We start from the raw sequence: 18,588 nt of genomic DNA, 5'->3' as shown, positions 1-18,588 counted from the left end.
AGAGAGATGCAGCAGCCTAATTAACAGTCAATTTAGTTACATCTGATTGTGGGAAGAATTAAAATGGCAGAGACCTTGAGTAACCTTCTGTTACGTTCGAACACAATGATGATACTTCTGAAAGATTTAGGCTCTGATAGGCTCCCCTTTGAAGTCATTTGAGGGCAGCTTCTCAAATTGTCTTCTGTGGGCCTAGGCATCTATGAATTTATGTTCCACATGACTGTAGGTGAAACCATCACCATGCAAAGACCTAAAAGGAAACAAATATCTGAATTTTCTTTTGAGTATGGAAAGTTATTTTCATATTGGAATCTGAAGCCATCTTAGTTTATGTAAACTGAGGATTTTGAAAACTCCTTTGTTATTCAGTCTTGGTTTGATCTTTCCATATTTGCTTTTACCTATTACCATTTTGGCCAGACCCTTTCATGTAACAAACTATAAAATAGCACCGTTGTACTATAAAACAGAGATTTTTACATACTGTTTGATATATGTGTATTATTGATATGCTAAATTTTACATACTGCATTATATGGAGGAAGAAAGAAGTTACCTATACTGTTGCAAAATAATTACCTGGAAGAATCATTAATGGCTTGAGAGCCTATGTATGCTTTAACTGCTTTTAAAAATCTTTTGTCTCACAAATTGCAAGAAACTGCATCTTTGCAAGAGAAGGAAAAATAAAACTCTCTTGAAACAAATGCATCGATAACCCATATTCTGTCAAAATGCCACAGATGGAATTAATGGATGTTTAAAACTGTATGTGTTACCTTACTGCTGCTGTTACTGGGAATGTCAAACTGTGCAAAAATGAAGGGGTAGACAAACAATGTTATCAGACACTGTAAAACAAACAGCCTGTTGCTTGTATAGAAGTGCAAATAAAAAAACCACCACTTAGACAAGGCTGATGAATGACTCCAGCAGCCAGTGTTCATAGGTTAATTTAGTGCAATTGGATCCATCAAAGGCCCATAAATTTGTAGGCTTTTGAGGGGCACAGGACTTTAAGAGATTTTGTGCAGGACATTTAAAACAGGTTAAGAAACAGTAATATATCAACCACAGAAATTTTTAACTCTGGGCTGATTAAAATGTTCTGTCCTCTAAAGACTTAATATTGGAATGTTTAGTTGCATTGTTCACTGGGAGAATGCCCATTAGTTGAGATTGCATCAAGGTTATTAAACCATAGGGTTGTTTTTTATAAGTCTTCCAATGTTTAACAAATAATTTATTTACAGCAAAGTATCCTGCAGACGGCACATTCATTCTTCGTTCTTGTGGATGGCATGTTCTTACATTCTGTAGTTTCTGTTTCCTGTGTTCCCTCTACTTGTATTCTTCAAATGCACTTCCTGAAGGTGTAGAAAAAAATAATTATTCCAGATAGGTTTTAATACACTGTATGACCACAAACCATATAAGTGGGAAAACAGTTATCCTGAATGCTGGAATTGTTAGAGCCCTTCTGCCAGTCCACAGAGAACGTAACTATACAAGACCTCTGTACACTAAGCACAAACACTTTGCTGTCACTGTTGATCCTGGCAGAGGAAACATCTGCATACTGAAACCTGAATGAACTGAGACATACAGTAAGTACCAAAGATTTTCTTTCTTTCAGAACAAGGATGTTTGCAAAAGCAGGATGTAAGGGGCCAGGGAATGCAGGATTTATGAAGTTTCCTAGGCTTTGGTACCCAGTGGTCAGGGGCTTTCAAAAGTGCTGTGTGGTACTCTTACCTATGTTTTGCATAAATGGCATATTAGATGTGTAAAGTTTTTGTTGGATAAAGCATTTAGGAGGATAAAAACTGTGGATTCACTGCATGAGCTGCAGCTAAATAATTTGTATTTCCAAAAAAAGACATGCTGATGTGCCAGGCAAATCAAGAGGGCTTTGGCATGAATAATGCCCTCAGTTCACTGTCATTCCATGCATAGGACATTTTCCAGCAGCAATGATGGAAGTGGCATATATCTTTGAGTTTGATGACCTTATTTGCCATGTTGGTAAATATTAGTCAGCCCCAAGTCTTTGTACATTCTGTACCAGACTAGAAGAAGAATTGTTAACTGACTCGATATCCTCATAATCCTCATCAGATGGAAAATTCTTAGTTTACTAAAATCATGTCTGTTGTCTTAAGAAAATAAAAATTCTCCTTGAGACAGGGGAGGCATGTGTATGTAGCTCTATCACTACATTATCCGATATTTAAGCCCAAATTAAAATCAAACCAAACAAAACCAAAACATAATCTCTAAAAAATCTAATACATAATGAAATTTTTGCCTGCTTTTCTGTACAGAAAGAAAATGAACTCTGATTTGGTGTATTACAGTAGTTTAGTCTGTGTGTGAGGGGTTAATGCTTTGCTATGTAAAATACTATTTTATACATAACTTTTCCATTTACCTCCAGTATCTATTAAAAAAAAATAAATTGGAAACTGGCAAAGATTCACAAAACTTTAGCTCACATAGAACATTAATTTTACACTGGTTTTGGATTGGGTACTGAAGGAATATGAGTTGAACTATTATTTTCAGAATATAATAAACCTTCAAACAGTGCTAGTAATTGCTGAATTAATTTTACTACCACCAAGAAACAACATTGAGCCAAACAAGGATTTTTCATCACTGACAAGCCAAATTTGTTTATAGCAAAGTGTTCATCATGAGGAAACATCTTTGTTAGGAATCTGATATTCTAGACATTCTTACTTGGAAATGCAAAATTAAAGGAGGAAGAAGAAATTAATCAACTAGTCAGTCTTCCCTTGATTACTTCAGTAGGATACTGGCTTGTCTTCATCAAATGTTGCTTATACTATTCAAGAAAATCTTCCTTAGCATGGATCAAATATGGAAATGTCAGTAGGATTCTGCTGTGAATTATTATTGTTAATAATTTTTGCTGCTTTATTGCTCATTTCTCTTCCACCTTTTCCAAAATCACCTTTTCTGTCTTAGTTTTCTCAAAGTTGTACCTTACTTTTTACCCTGAAGCACCCACTCTGGGTGAACCCTTCAATTTACACTCATTTTCACTAAAATCATCATTATGGCACTTCACACAGTTCTGCCAATGATAAGGATCATGCCTTGTGCTACAAATGTTTGACGCAACTAGGAAGGCTAAAGCCCACTTGGAAGTGAAGCTGGCAAGGGACATAAAGGATAACAAAAAGGGGTTTTTTAGATATGTGAATAGTAAAAGGATGATCAGGGATAATGTAGGTCCCCTGCTGAACGAGGCTGGTGTCCTGGTAACAGGGGATGATGAGAAGGTGGAGATACTGAATGCCTTCTTCGCTTCGGTCTTCACTTCAAAGGCCCCCCGGGACACGCAGACACTGAATGAAAGAAGTAATGTTTGAGAAATGAAAAGCTTCCCTCTGGTTGAGGTGGGGGTGGTCCAGGAGCGTCTCAAAGGGATTAATGTACACAAATCCATGGGCCCGGATGGGATGCATCCACGTGTCCTGAGGGAGCTGGAGGAAGTGATTGCTGAGACGCTATCATCTTCTACAGGTCTTGGAGAACAGGCGAAGTGCCTGAGGACTAGAGGAGACCCAATGTCACTCCGGTCTTTAAAAAGGGCAAGAAGGAGGATCTGGGCAACTATAGGCCAGTCAGCCTCATCTCTGTCCCCGGAAAGGTAATGGAACAGATTGTTCTGGATGCCATCTCCAAGCAACTGGATGAGAAGAAGGTCATAAGGAGCAGTCAGCATGGCTTCACCAAAGGGAGATTGTGCTCGACCAATCACATAGCCTTCTATGATCTCATCTGGGTAGATGGAGGGAGAGCAGTGGATGTCATCTACCTTGACCTCTGCAAGGCTTTTGATACTGTCTCCCATGAAATCCTGATAACAAATCTGAGAGAGCATGGGATAGATGAGTGGACAGTAAGGTGGGTTGAGAACTGGCTGTTGGACCAAGCTCAGAGAGTGGTGATCAGTGGAGCAGAATCTGACTGGAGACCTGTGACTAGCAGTGTTGCCCAGGGCTCAGTGTTGGGTCCAGTCCTGTTTAATATCTTCATTGACAACCTTGATGAGGGAATAGCATCCACCCTCAGCAAGTACACGGATGATACAAAGCTGGGAGGAGTGGCTGACACGCAGGAACACTGCACTGCCATCCAGAGAGACCTGAACAGGCTGGAGAGTTGCGCATCTGGGAAAGAACAACCATTCATTTCAGTACAGGCTGGGGGATGACCTACTGGAGAAGAGCTCTATGGAGAAGGACCTGGGGGTCCTGGTAGATGACAGGTTGGTGTCCCCCTCTACTCTGCCCTGGTCAGGTCCCACCTGGAGTATTGTGTCCAGTTCTTGGCTCTGTGGTATAAAAAGGACAGGGATCTCCTGGAGAGAGTCCAGAGGAGGGCCACAAAGATAATTAAGGGCCTGGAACATCTCACCTATAAGGAAAGGCTGAGTGAGCTGGGACTGTTCAGCCTTGAGAAGACTAAGGGGGGACCTAATTAAAGTTTATAATTATCTGAAGCATGAGATGCAGGGGGAATTAGCCAGCCCCTTTTCAGTGCTCTGTGGAGACAGGACAAGGGGCACTGGCTGCAAGTTGGAGCACAGGAAGTTCCGCACCAACATGCGGAAGAACTTTTTCCCAGTGAGGGTGAGAGAGCCCTGGGACAGGCTGCCCAGGGGGCTGGTGGAGTCTCCTTCTCCGGAGATATTCAAGACCCGTCTGGATGCCTATCTGTGCAATATGAGCTGGGGAGCTGCTTTGGCAGGGGGGTCGGACCCGATGATCTCTCGAGGTCCATTCCAACCCCTACAATTCTGTGACTGTGATTCTGTATTGGTAACAGTGAACCAAGAAACAAGAAATTCTTTGACTCATCTGCCCTGTTTTTTCTTTATTCTCACAGCAACAAAGCAAAATATCCTCATCAATGCTGCCCATAGGTTCTCCACTTTGAAGCGAGTTTACCAGCATGTTGGAAAAGTTATATGCCACATTTTAGTTGCAAAATACTTAAAGGCAGCACACTTTTGATCTATAAAATGGACAGTGAAAGCCTTATTATGAAGCAAAGGGTTTTTTTGCATCGAAGTGGCTTTCAAAGTAGATTGAAATTTAACTGTATGTTTTCCAAATACAAATATTTTTCCCCTGTTATTGTTGTCCAATTTTAAAATGGCTTTATCATCCAAATAAAGAAAACACTAAGCTACAGCAGGGTTTTGGTTATAGATTTTTAATACTAACATGTAGATGGAAAAAGAGCTGTTGTAATGCACAGGCCGGCTTTGAAATTGAGGGAAGATGGCAGATTACTTCTAGAATAGTTTCTTCTCTGGAGTCACCATTTTGATGAATAACTACAAAAAAGTGGCACAGGTGGTGGCAGCAGTAACATGCATACCAGGAAATGTTTTGACCCACAGAATACATTTTTTCACGTATACAATGTTGAGACCATTGGGGATGGCAGGGGGAAAGTGTGAATGTCCAAATCAGGTTCTCAGACCTGCATTTGTGCTGGTATAGAAAAGCTTGCCTTGTTTCTCAAGTCTTTGATAAAAAGGTAATTAGAAATAAAATTTTAATCTGTGATGTTTGTTTCATTATCAGGTCCTCTAGGCTGATATTCAGCCTCAAGCAAAGAACATAATCATTTTAAGATGACAGATGCAAACCATCAATTTTGCAGGAGTCAATTCATGAACAGAGAAGCATGGACTTCTATCACCTCAAGCATGGATCTTTGGAGACAGGGCATTATTACCATAAGGATAACAACTGCCTCAGTGATAGCAAATGCCACTTAACTAAGATGAAAGAGTATTGGGAAGCATGAGGCAGCGTCTTATTGAGATGGACATTCAGACCTCATGTTGGCATTTAAAGATCTCTTGCTCATTGGTAATAGATGGGAAGTCTAATGTTTGCAGCAATAGACATGATATCTTCACCATGAACTCTCTGTGGACTCTTAGGAAGATTTTTAGTTCTGTGAGCACTGTGCTCAATAACATAATAACAAGGCTGGAAAATAAGCAATGGAGGGAAACAGTTTTCTTAAATGAAGAGGCCAAGTTCTATCTATTATGTGTAAAGGCTCCATATTTGGCTGTAATAGAAATTAGGATTAGTGACACTGTGCATATATTGGCCAGTAAATGTATCTGTGATTTGGTACTGAGCCAGTTACAGAAGAATCTGTCAATCGTAGAAAGATTAATGAGAAATAATGCAATACTTTTTGGCATTTTCTTGAACTAAAAATATTAACACCTTTTCACTCTCAGTTCCACTTTGTATTTATTTAAGTTTTGAAGATTAGATAAATGCTGAAAAGTTTTTTCAAGAGAATCTACTTCCTATAGGTGCTTGGTACTTGGGTTTATATATTTCTCTGTATTTTTCACATATGAGGCCTAATGAAAAAAGCCTACATGTTTGCGGAAGAGAAAATTATATCAAGATGGTCCTTTTGTTCAGGGTGAAAAGGGATGGCTCAGCACAATGCTTTTTTTTGCTTTCCCTTTTCCTTTCTCACTGGATTTTAACATAAGCTTTACCTGTGTTGACATTCATGTAATACATTTCCAGCCTTAAATTGATAAGAACTTTATGCCACTAGTTCTGTGATGCTGCTTCATTCAAAAAGGTCACAGTCTTCCCTCATGTACACAGCTGGTGGGAAATAGCTCTGTTATTTCCTATGCTTGAACAGAGAACAGTTGTTTTTCAAAGTTCTATTCAGTAGTTTTCCAAATTGCTCTTAAAACTCAATTTACTTAAGGGTAAACCAACTTAACTTTTATTAGCATTTCTCAGAAGAGAAAGAAACAAATGAAGAATATACACAGAACTGTGTACACTGAAGACAGAACTTTAAATTCCCCTTCTTGTTCCTGTTTAGCTCTAAATATAAACTTAGTGTAAAACAGGTGATAATTTTGCTTTTCAGCACAAATACTGCAAGTTTCTCCCTGTTCCTTAATCTTACCTTACTAGCTGGCATACTTGCTCATTAAATGAGATTTTAATCTGAAAGCAATGTCAACAGATATTGTCATAAATTTAGGTTTTAAAAAAAAAACTTGATCTGTAATGTGCTTCACACCTGTTCTCTGTTGAAAATTCTTTCCCTAAACCCATCTTTCTTGGGTTTAGAAATGCTGATATATGATTAAGTTGTGTCCTCTTTGACAATCTCTGTTCATATACATAACTAACTGCAACTGAGTTAAGATTTTGTAATGAATATGTTTTATGCAGTTGAACAGCTGTGCTTCACGTATTCTACCAAGTTGTGCATGGGAGGAATGATCTGATCAAGTAATTGGAAAAGCAGACCTCTTAGACAGCCACTGAATTGGGTTTGTCTAGTAAAAGGGTTATGAAGAGATGTCAAATATAAACTATATTAGAAGTGTGAAATAAGAAATCAATTGTGTATGAAATCTGAGAGTAACTGTACATTTTATATAATCGACTTAATCCTGCTTTAAATCTTACATATTATATTACATATGTGTATTCATTTTTTATGTATCTAATATATAACATATAACATTAAGAAACAAAAATATTATAAAGCAGAAAAAAATGATCAGCTGAAAAATAATTTTACTTTAGTATAATTCATTTTCAAATTGAAATCCGTGACATATCAACACTATGAATTTGCTAAATGCATTCTGGTAGAGCCTATCTGAGGAAGAAAGTGTGAACATAGAATTGTTTTTCTTAATGGGGGCATGTACAGCTGACTGCAAAAATAAAAAAGATAGAAAAAATAATTACATGAGAATATGTACCAGAGCTTCTTCACAGAGATTTTCTTAATGAATTTTGTTTCTCTGCAGTTTCCATTTATCTGAATAATGGTTTCTCCTACTCCTTCTGTATTTTTGTTTGCTCCAATTTTCTCTATCCATGGATATTAATGAAAATTTCAGTTTGCTTTTCCTATAAGATTTCTGTTATTTTACCAATTTTCCATCAAAAAGCATTTATATTACCGCTTCTGTTCACCTCTTTCCTCCTTTCCACAGACTTTTTCCTTAAAACTCTTACTTTCTTTGATGTTAATTACAATAGAGACAATTTTTATTTTCTCTCCCCTTTTCTCAAAATCCTGTCTTTTCTCTGTGATTCACCACGGTCATTCAGTTCTTCAATATTTTTAATCTTCTCAGCCTCCTGGATCCAGGTCATTCCTTCTTCTTTTCCTCTGTATTCATTGTCCTTTTGCTGTCTTTTCACTTGATTTTTTTCTCTCCTTTTAGTTTTCTGGGTACTAGGTTCTGTCAACTCTTGCACACTCACTCTAATTCTTTTCTTCTTCCAGCATCCTCTCTTGAACACTAACTCTCCTGGACCTGAAGAAAGATGCAAAGCCTTTCTTCTGTTCCTTCCAATTTTAAAAGAACAGTGTTTTCCTGCTTATCTTTTGAACTTGGAAGAGTTGACAGAGAGAATGACATCATTCTTTAGCCTTCCAAGGAAAGTGGTGTGGCGATCTGTCTGAGAGCTGGCAGGTATCTTATCTCTTTTTACATAAAGTTACCCATCATCAGATAGGAATAAACCACAGGTTTTCTTGTCTTTAGTTGAGCTCTATCTGAGGAAGACTTCATTTGTTGTCATGTGTGCTTTTTGAGATGTTCATGGCTCAGGTGATACTTCCCAGGAAGAATCATACAGCCACTACTTTAAAAGGTTGAAAACTTTTGAGAAAGAGGTGAAAGGATTCCATACTATGGATTGACTCTTGGAAAAGAAATGGATGCTGGAACAGTTACAGTTGTTCCTTTCATAAAGATTTTACTTAAGAAATTAGTGTATACTGGTGGTTTCCTGACTTCCTATAAAATCTCAGGATTTCATGCAGTCCCGTTTCTTACAAGAGAAATTTTTCAGATAACTGTAGGAGTGAGGCCAACATATGCATATGACAGACAGGGTCAACAGTAATAAAATATTTCACTGGAGGCATACAGCAGATGACAGATAACATGTAAAACAGATGTTCAGAACTCAAACAGGAGAGACAGTTGGACATGAGCTTAATGGTATCTTAGTCTAAGAAGGGTTTTTTGAACTACAGGCTCTGTTGAGGAGAGATGAAATTTAACTACATATATGTACAGTATATCTAGTACGACAGGAACAAAAATCTGGATACTCTGAACTCCACAACTATACAAATAATACCAATGAATACTTGAAGTTCTTGGAGAAAATATATATTAAACATTAAATAGTTAAAATGAAGTATGTAATGATTGTGGTTGCTATCCAGTTAATTTAGTACTGATAATTAAAAAAGGCCAAAGTAATGAGGACAGAAAAAAATCATCTGTACATTTACAGGTAAAACAAATAGCAGAAGAGCTGCACTTTCCCTCTTGATCGCTTAGTCTACCTCTTCCTGAGAAGGAAGGATGCGTGTGAAGGTTCTGGATAGATTAATTAAATATTCAGTGTGTGGTTTCTCTTTTGAAAGAAGTCTTAGATGCTATTTATGATTGGATGATGTGCTTGTCATTTACCACCCAGTAGCAGGATAAAACTTCCTAAGTACTAGATGAGCAACCCCATGTTTTGTTCAGTATCCTAAGAGATGAGATAGAACACACTATTTCCTACTTATTTCCTGCTGTGGACATGATTTTCCAAACCCACACTACATCACAGTGTCCCTAGTAGGCAGAACACATCAGTTGTTTCCTATGTTACCAGCCTTGAAGGAATTTTCCTTCCCTGAAGTATGTAGGCTTTTTTTTTCTTATCTTTTCTTTGTTTTTTCCCCCACCCCCCAGCCTGGCCTACCTTTTGTGCTTTTGGCATGTCAGTGTGGCGCTGAGCACGTACAGAGCGTGCAGATTTAGGTGGCTTTATTGGAGCGCAGTACATCTCCAGCCTCCTCAGGTCACAACTCTGGAAGCAGCATTCATCCACTATTCCCTTGTGGTGTAAACGTCTACTGCTGGATCCATACCCTGTAGGCTTACCTATTCAAAACACAAATGGAAAGTTTTTATGTTAGAAAGGAAATACAAAGATCTCAGCAGCAATCATATTAAGTTGCATTATTTTAATAGAATCACCTCACCAATGACCGTTTAAGAGGCTGCCCTTGTGTTTGTATTCTAAGCCCCTGTTCTAAGATCCAGTTTTGAAAGACATTCCTGGAAATGGCCAGCTTTTATGTCTTTCTATAAGTGATTGCTATTTAAGTATTTGAGTATCTTCTTAGAAAAATGTTATTAAAATATTTTCTTGAACTGTTTTGGCATTGAAAGCAGAGAAGGAGGACTGGCATTTAGGAGCCTTGCAAAGGAAATTTGCCCTTTAGCTTTTGGATGAAAACTGATTGTTGAGCTGACTGAGGTAGCTGGAGTTTAAAGATCATAGATCATGACTGTGTTGTATTTTCTAATGAAAAAGGCTACATTGAGCCACTATGTGACATTGGAGTATGTTCCAAAGGGGAATTGCTGTATACCACTACACAGGCTGTTAAGATCTGCAAGCTTAAAAACAAGCGAGAAATAAGGTAACAAAGTCATCATTGAAATGCAGCAACAATAGGAAGATGGCTGTTGGAACAGATAAAAGCAGAAGATTTTATATTCTTTAGCTCAGCACGAGATAGGAAATGGGTCTGACATAACACGTTCTTTCCTGTGTGTTGTATTTGTACTGGGCATCTATAGAAACTGTTTGACTGGCAGATGTTCTGCATTTTTCACTCAGCTCCAGTAAAGGGTGACATTTTCATTTCATAGAACTATTACACTTTTTTTTCTTCCCCCATCAATGATTTATGATTTCTTTAATAAATATATCTCTGTTATGCTATGCAAAATCTACAGACCCATTTTTTCCTGGGCTTGTTTGTATTCAACCCAGTTGGATGTGCAGTCCTCCATTTATGACCAACTAGAAATGAAGAAACAGTAATCAGTGGTTGCTTACTTACTTCATCTGTTTTTAAGCTATGGCAAAATTTGGTATAAAATTCTGAAAAGATTAAATGTTTCATTTTGACATTTTCAGCATTAAATGTTTCCATTTACAGAATGATCCACATTGGTTAAGAACTCAAAAATGTGGAAAAAAGGAAGAAAATTGCACCAAGAGCCAAAAAATGAAGTAACTGAATTCATCCGGCTCTACCAATTTTTTTTCTTGCCTTTTTTTTTTCCCCTCTTCACTTTTATCTCTGAAACCAAAAATCTGTTATTCAGAGTTTGGCAGGAGTTTATGTTTTAAGAAATTGCTAAAGCTAGATAAAGGTATCAAAAAAGATGGAAATTCAGTTTCTCTTTGGGAACTTATACCTCCAATGCTTATATAGCAAATTCTAGGTTAATGTCCATTTACTTGTCCTGCAGTTATCAACCTGAAGACAACACTTCATTTTGCAATTCTCTGTGATTAAAACCTAAGCCCACTGATGAAGAACCCTTGAGGCCTTAGTGCATCCACAAACAAAAAGACCACTAGTGGTAAAGTATGTCTAACATTTTAGCCAGCAATACGGTCAACTAAGAACTAACTATCCCTATGAGCTTTGTAAATCTAGACAATAGTGTTTTAAAAGTGGGTTTTTTTCCAGGCATTGTAAATTAAACAGAAAGAAAAACGTGCTTACTTAGTATATTGCAACCCACCAAGGGACTCTAAACTGTACGTTGCCTGCGAAGTTATTTGTTTCAAAAGACTGAATAGAACAGCAAGCCAGGAGTAGATTGCAGTAATATTTTGATATGTCTCTGTGTGTCTGTATTGTTGTCTGTGTATCACTGAAAAGAGTTGTAAATGTTAAGACACAGAGTTTGTTTTTTTTTTTCCCAGACTGTTTAAAATGTGGAGTGTCATTACTGTGCAGGGTACCCAAAACTATTCCACATTTTGTCTTGCTCTCACTTAAAATATGGATGGGAAATACTGTTCTTTGGTATGCTGTTGTAACTCTACCTGATAGATCCAGATGAACTTCAGGTGCAAATAGTTGATTAGTTAAGCTTGCTTTCTTTCAATCTGCCAATTTTTCACGAGCAAAACATACTCTAAAAGCATCTGTTCAAGAATTTTCCTTTAAATGGTATTGCAGAGCAGCCAACAGGCTTGGTTGATTCCCTGGCTACTGTTAATAGTAAAAATGACCTATCTATGTAAAGAAGTCACCTATTAAAAACATTCTATTGATCCAATAGATTTCAGGATTATTTTGCACTTCTAAGAATCTTACAATGCTAGCTCCTCAGGATGTTCGTGCTCGGTAGATAATATTACCTCCAGGTGACAAAATTTAGAATCTATAAGATAAAATATTTTTGTCAGGAACTTCCATGAGTTAACAGAGCTTTATAGAAAAATCATAGATTCATAGTGTATACTGAGTTGGAAGGGACACACAAGGATCACCAAGACCATAAATATCTAACTTCTAAAATCCATTAACAAAACAAGTGTCCTTGTTCATTACTGAAGCCGATTATGTACTCTGTAGAGTACTTCTAGAGCATTGATTGCATTTTGCCATTTAAAAATTAGCTCATTTATATAACCTGATGCTTTCTTTCCTTAATCATTTTTACTCAAGTTTTAAGAAAAAAGTGACATGCAATGGGATGTATAGTGTTCTACTTGTTTGTCCGTATCATTTCATGTGCAAAAGTGATGACTTTTTGATAAATACAATCATTTCAGCAGGAATACATTTGAATTTTCTTTGACAGTACGCAAAGTAGAGGACCTAGAGCCCTATACTCTAACTTCTAATAACTGATTTTTTTGTGTGTGTGATGTCTTCCCAGTAAGTCAAGCAGATAGAGCAAGTAGAATAATTTTTCCTATGCTTTTCTATGTTTTTCAGTAAACATGATTTTGGACTCTACTTTTGAGAATTATCTGATGTCTAAATTAATTTTAAACCAATAGATTTTAAATTTCTGCTGTCCTCTTAAAGGCTGCAGAAAAGATGCTATCACAAAGAATTACAAGGAGATACTATCACTTCTACAGATATTATCAGTGTTTGGCCCTTTTATTCTGGAATGACTGTGGGGTCAGCTGGTCCCAGTTCATTGAGTTACCAAACCAGCACTTAGATCTAGGCAAATGTTCAAGCTCCTACACAGTCTGTTGGACTAAAGCATATACTCAACATGAAGCACATGTCTGAGTGCTCTCCTACATCGGGACTGATGTAACTAAGCATTTACATGGATTTTGGTCTAGAACTTAACTTCTGCACATTTAATACCAGTTTTCTGTTCCTTAATTTGTTTTCTGATATTGCCTTAAAATACTGACCAATACTGCTGTGTCAGTCAGTATACAGGGCACACATATAGTTCTTTCTCATCTTCCTCACACAATTTGAGAGCTGCCTTCCAGCTGCTATCAAAAAGTTCCTTGTATTTACTCAACCTTCAAAGTGCTGTCTGTGGACATATAACAGTCCTAGGCACGTCATTTTGCTTACGTATGCTGATTTCCTTGGAGGTTTCTCTCCTTTTTTGTCAGCTGCTAGCTTAAAAGAGGCTTCATATCATGTAGGTCAAAGTTTACCTAATAGAATTTTTGGCTTTCATTTAATCTACTGTACCAAATATGTGAATGTTTCTTTCCATGTGCTACAAGCAGATACAAAGTCTAGTCTCACTGTTCTGAAGTCCCCTGTAAGCAGGCCAAGGTACAGATTTCCAACAGTTAAACAGCTGGCTTCTGTACTAACAGCACTTCCCTTTGAATAATGCAAAACCAGTGGAGTCATTTGGTAGGGCTTGTTCATGCATGATTTCTTTGGTCCTCCCCACCTTCCCTCCAAATTATCTCACTGGTGCTGCCACTGGTTCTGCTCTATTGATTGTTTCAATGTGAGAAGCACTTGTTTAGGTCAACTACCTGAGTTTCAGTTGTCAAACTATCTAGGCGTTCTGTGGAGGAGTATAATTTACTGTTGTGGCATTGCTAAGAAATTGCATGAGAAATAGCCAAGGATAAGCACAAAGCTAATCTACTCTTTAGAGAACTCTAGGAAGAACTGGAGAAACATGTTCTGGAGCTTTTAAGAGACTTTATATTTGCCATACACAGTGTCTTTTTTAGCCAATCAGTAGAACCTGAGCATGACATTTAGATTGCAATTCAGAAAGACATCATAAATCTGAAAAAGAGTGAATTTATTCCTAGCCTACTATTAGGGTCAATCTTCAGATGTAACTGCAGCTTTTAAAGTAATATGAAAGGCTATTGACCTATTAGTGTACTGTAATCTTGTACTGAGAAACTCAAAATGTTCCTATTATAACATCAGGGCAATATAATTTGTACAATTTTGAACCACTGATAGCAGTTTAAGGGTACCTCTGTGAGGGATCACGCAGAGAACACTGGTTTTTTTCAGTCCATTATGTGGCTTACAGTATGTGGACGTATGTTGGTATACTATAATGCAGTGGGTTAGTCAGACAGAATTTTTCTGTGGCCTGAACAACAAGGTTGAGAGTCTGTGGTGCCATATTACAATATAGTAACTGAATAAGCATATCCCTAGCCTAGATCTTGACTGGTAACAGGTGATTGGAGTATTTTTGATTTGGATGAACGGTCTGCCTTTTGATGACACAGAAGACAAGGGGTGCCGAGTTTGAGATTCATGATATTTATCTCTACTATCTGAAAATTAGGGATTTAGTTTGAGATAGCCAAGTCCACAAGCAGGTGTGCCTGTGACTCATTCCTGTTTTGAGTGCTTAAGGTGAAATGAATTGTCCTCTGAAAGAGCCCATGTCCTTTTGTCAACTACGAATAAAGCTACTTGGTCTAGCCTTGGAGCATATGCACGATTTTTTCTAGGTAACTGAAGTAAAAGAAAACTGATTCAATTTGAAGTGATTTATCCTAATTCACAAAATGTATGTCTCTAGTGGAGTACAAAGACACTCTCTTTTATTTACATTTTAACAATTAAATATGACACATATTGTTCTAAAACGCATACCAGCCAGTCTGCTGTTTAATTATACATCTCCATACATCTTCAACTACGTTCTGTGTATCAGGTTAGTGCTCTTGTCTATTTTTGTATTATAAATGCATGCACATGGAAAATAAGAGATTGTTGATATCACTTTTCATCTCCTTGTGGTTTTTGACAAATGGGTTAATGTTATATTGATAATACTTCTTGAGGGTACTCTAGAATTTCTAATCTGTATTTGAGAATTATGAGTCAATATTCAATCAGCAGGAAATGCCTGTATTTTGATACTTCTGTGAACTGTTGAAACAAACAAACAAATAAACAAGCAAACAACAAATCTTATGAACTGTTGTAGTCCCTTAACAGAAATACCTCAAGCTTTAAATGTTGCAAAGTAGGCAATCTGATTTTCATGTAAATAAGCTGCATGCAGTTTGAAGCTACGATATTTAATATTTAGCTTCCATTTTCCCTCAATGTTTTGTTAGTGCCAAAAAATAATTATGCTTAGACTGATTTTTGTTTGTATTCATCAAAATGAGCATATATTAGCATTTATAAATGCTCAATGAATGGATGATCTAGCTCTGAAGTCTAATTTAATATGCATGAGAATAGAGGATAAGCTCTATCAGTATGCACAAGTAAAATCTTTATGAAAGCATATGCATTTGTTAAGACTGAGATATTGCACTACAGCTACTGCTTTGTGGAATACTGGGTTGCATTAATTACCAAGTCTAAGGCAAGAAGGTGTTTGCTCATTGCTCTGAAATTCTAGGAGAGTAAGACATAGGCGGTCAGTTAGTACTGATCTATAAGAGAAACCTATCTAGACTTCACAGAGCATTTTGCCTGCATAATTAAGATTTGTAATTATGCACCTTACAAAAAAAAAAAAGAAAAACTATTTGATGTTTCAAATGGAGAGTAAAACAACTAGACTATTTCTTTAAAGTCACTTAGCTGGCAAATGTAAATTTATTCCAAAAGGTGTCTTAATTTTTAATCTATATGTCTGTTTATTTAGTCTGCCACACAGTTGAAGAAAGTGATTTTTTTCCCTCTATAATTGAGATTTCAGAAGTAATTTTTCCTTCATTGTGTACTTAATAAAAAAACCAAAAATCCTCTTCCCTTAAACTCATTTTCAAAGTACAGCACTTGTAACAATTTCCTCTCACATATAGCTTCACTGTTATGGAATGGCTATTTTGGAAGCCATTAAGCCTAAGCATGTAATAACACTATTATGCTTCACACAGTAGTCTGTAAGCCAGTTGCAACATGCAAAAAGAAAGACCTAAACACTTGTGAGTATTGCACTGGGGTGCGAAATGGATATTTAAGAGTTAAGAATTCTTTTGAGGAAAAAAAATAGCAGGAAGAGTGGGAAACAATATAATCTATTGTTTTGCACCAATTCAGTGCTCTGGAGGGTGAAAACCTTGCCAACCTAGCAGAATTTACAAGCCTACGTCAGATTCCAGAGCTGGAAAGTGCCAGTTGCTGCCAAAAAATATATACTTTGGCAAGGGAAATGCCTTGCTGGAAAGAAATTCACTATTGCAAGAATAGCCAGGTTTATTGGGGTTTAGGACAAGATAATTAGAAACCAGTAGGTCATTGTTACATTTGAATATTGCCCACTGTAGTGCATTGGGGACTATGGTAATACTGTGATCCATCCATAATAAGAATACATTCTCACCTCTTGATTTTTGTCTCTCAGTAGATTAGCCTTGTGTGTGGTGGAAGGGTGATCAATCGTGACAGGAGCTCTCATATGCTTCTTATCCCATAGCCAATGTAAAACTCCATTTTATTTAGATTATCAAATGCATAACAATGCAAAACCCATAATTGAGTGAAATCCTAGCATCACTGAAGTTGCTGGGAAATCTTTCAGTGCAGTCAGGATTATGTCTTGATGAAACAGGTGCCAGAAGATATTTATATATAACCTAATCCAAGGTCTATTAAAATCAAGGAAGACTTCCCTTGCCCTTAGCAGGCTTTGCATCAGATACTTGCTTTGTCTTCCAACATTACAGTTCAGTGAGCAAATACTATCTTAGTGGCATCTAGAGAGATTTCCAGGGAATGGATGTGCTGTGATTCTTTGAAGGAGGTAAGAATAAAAGAATACAGATGTGCAGTGTGAAACAGAATGACTGCTCTATGGTTAATACTACTGACCATGCAACAAGCAATACATTGCTTTGCACTGTGTAAGCAGGATTTTTATCTCAGCTGTATTCTGAGAAATAAAAGCAAAGAACAAATGACAAACACAGCACTCTTGTTCCTGCATTTTGGAATCACCATCTGGTTAGAAGCAGAATGTGTGAATGGCTGTTGCATAACTAACTCCCTTCTAATGCCTTTCACACTATCCAGGAGTGCACCTGTTGACACTCATTGACACTCAATTCTATTTGTGCAGCAGTAGCATTACAAGAAGGCAAGCAGTTGAGAGCAGGCCACTGTCATCTTACCTGCTATGGAGGTAGAAGATTCTCATTCCCTTATTAGAAATAGGTATGACAGTAGGAAAAGAAAGAAGAAGCCTGGCTCATTTCTCACTTACCCTAGTTTTATATTTGTTTAATGCAGTTAACTTCAATAGATTTACTCAAATGTGGTCTAAGCTCTAGACTTATAAATTGTGTTTAGTTAAGATCTGGTGATTATTGCCACGGGCTTTGTCAACAAGAAGCATCCAACCTTGTACAACGATGCAGCAACAGTATCAAAAGCAAAGAAGATACAGCTGTTCAGCATTGTCTAAATCTTGTTTAGACTTTTACTTATTGAACCTTTATGTACAAGTCAGAATGATATTACTTTAATGGCTTAAAATGCTTACTTTACGTGCAGTAAGATGACTTAGTACTTTTAGTAAAAATCCAGGATGCAGTTTTCTTATGCCCATCATTTTAAATGTGAATGTTTTTCCAGAAAACTTTTTTTTTTAATTGTCTGCTTCTTTTGGCATATTGGGATACTTGTACTTGTGAAGATTGAAGTACAAGATTCCTGATTAGCAAGGGCAAATTCACCGCTAGATTCAAAAAGGAAATTAAGGCTGAAAGACTAAGAGAGATTCTTTATCTTCACTGAAGCTAAACAGTACTTTATCCTAAATTAAGAGAGCTCTATGCAGAGAAAGATAGTACGTAATTTCAGTAATATTTACAGAATCTACCTATTAATTATTCACACAGGGAAGGCTGTGACAGTGCCAGGAACTGAACCTACATCAACATAAGCACCAGGCCAAAGCTTTAACCATATAGCTGTCTTCCTTTATCAGTAGGGCATGTAAAAATCTAATCTTGAAATGAAACATTTTTTGAGGTCATGATGCCCCTGTTAAACTTGTCTAATGAGATTAAAAAAAAAAACAAAAAGAAGTGAAACTTTCCAGTGTAGTACGTAGTCATTAGGGAGTAAGGATGAAGTCATTGGGGTGAGAAAGGGACTGTGAATTGTGTCTGGAAACAGAACAAGAACTAAACCTAGCTAAAATACACTCTTTTGTTTGATTCATCTTTCACTCACACAGCTTTTCTA

At 37.1% G+C, this 18,588-nt stretch overlaps 1 protein-coding gene across 1 annotated transcript in view; it reads right to left on the bottom strand.

Annotated features, from left to right (window-relative positions):
- Positions 1 to 1,310: 1,310 nt before the first annotated feature.
- IGF1 (insulin like growth factor 1) overlaps positions 1,311 to 18,588 on the bottom strand; it is a gene marked incomplete at both ends in the record, with an annotated part of 46,367 nt that continues 29,089 nt past the window's right edge. Inside the window, 2 exons of the mRNA XM_084267209.1 lie at positions 1,311 to 1,370; positions 9,843 to 10,024. Coding sequence (XP_084123335.1) covers positions 1,311 to 1,370; positions 9,843 to 10,024 — 242 coding nt within the window. The remainder of the gene's footprint in view (positions 1,371 to 9,842; positions 10,025 to 18,588) is intronic.

The sequence above is a fragment of the Gallinula chloropus genome, assembly GCF_964237585.1.
Source record: "Gallinula chloropus genome assembly, chromosome: 1".
Lineage (NCBI taxonomy): Eukaryota > Metazoa > Chordata > Aves > Gruiformes > Rallidae > Gallinula > Gallinula chloropus.
Note: the sequence above shows the minus strand (reverse complement) of the source record. Positions and strands in the feature narration are given on the sequence as shown.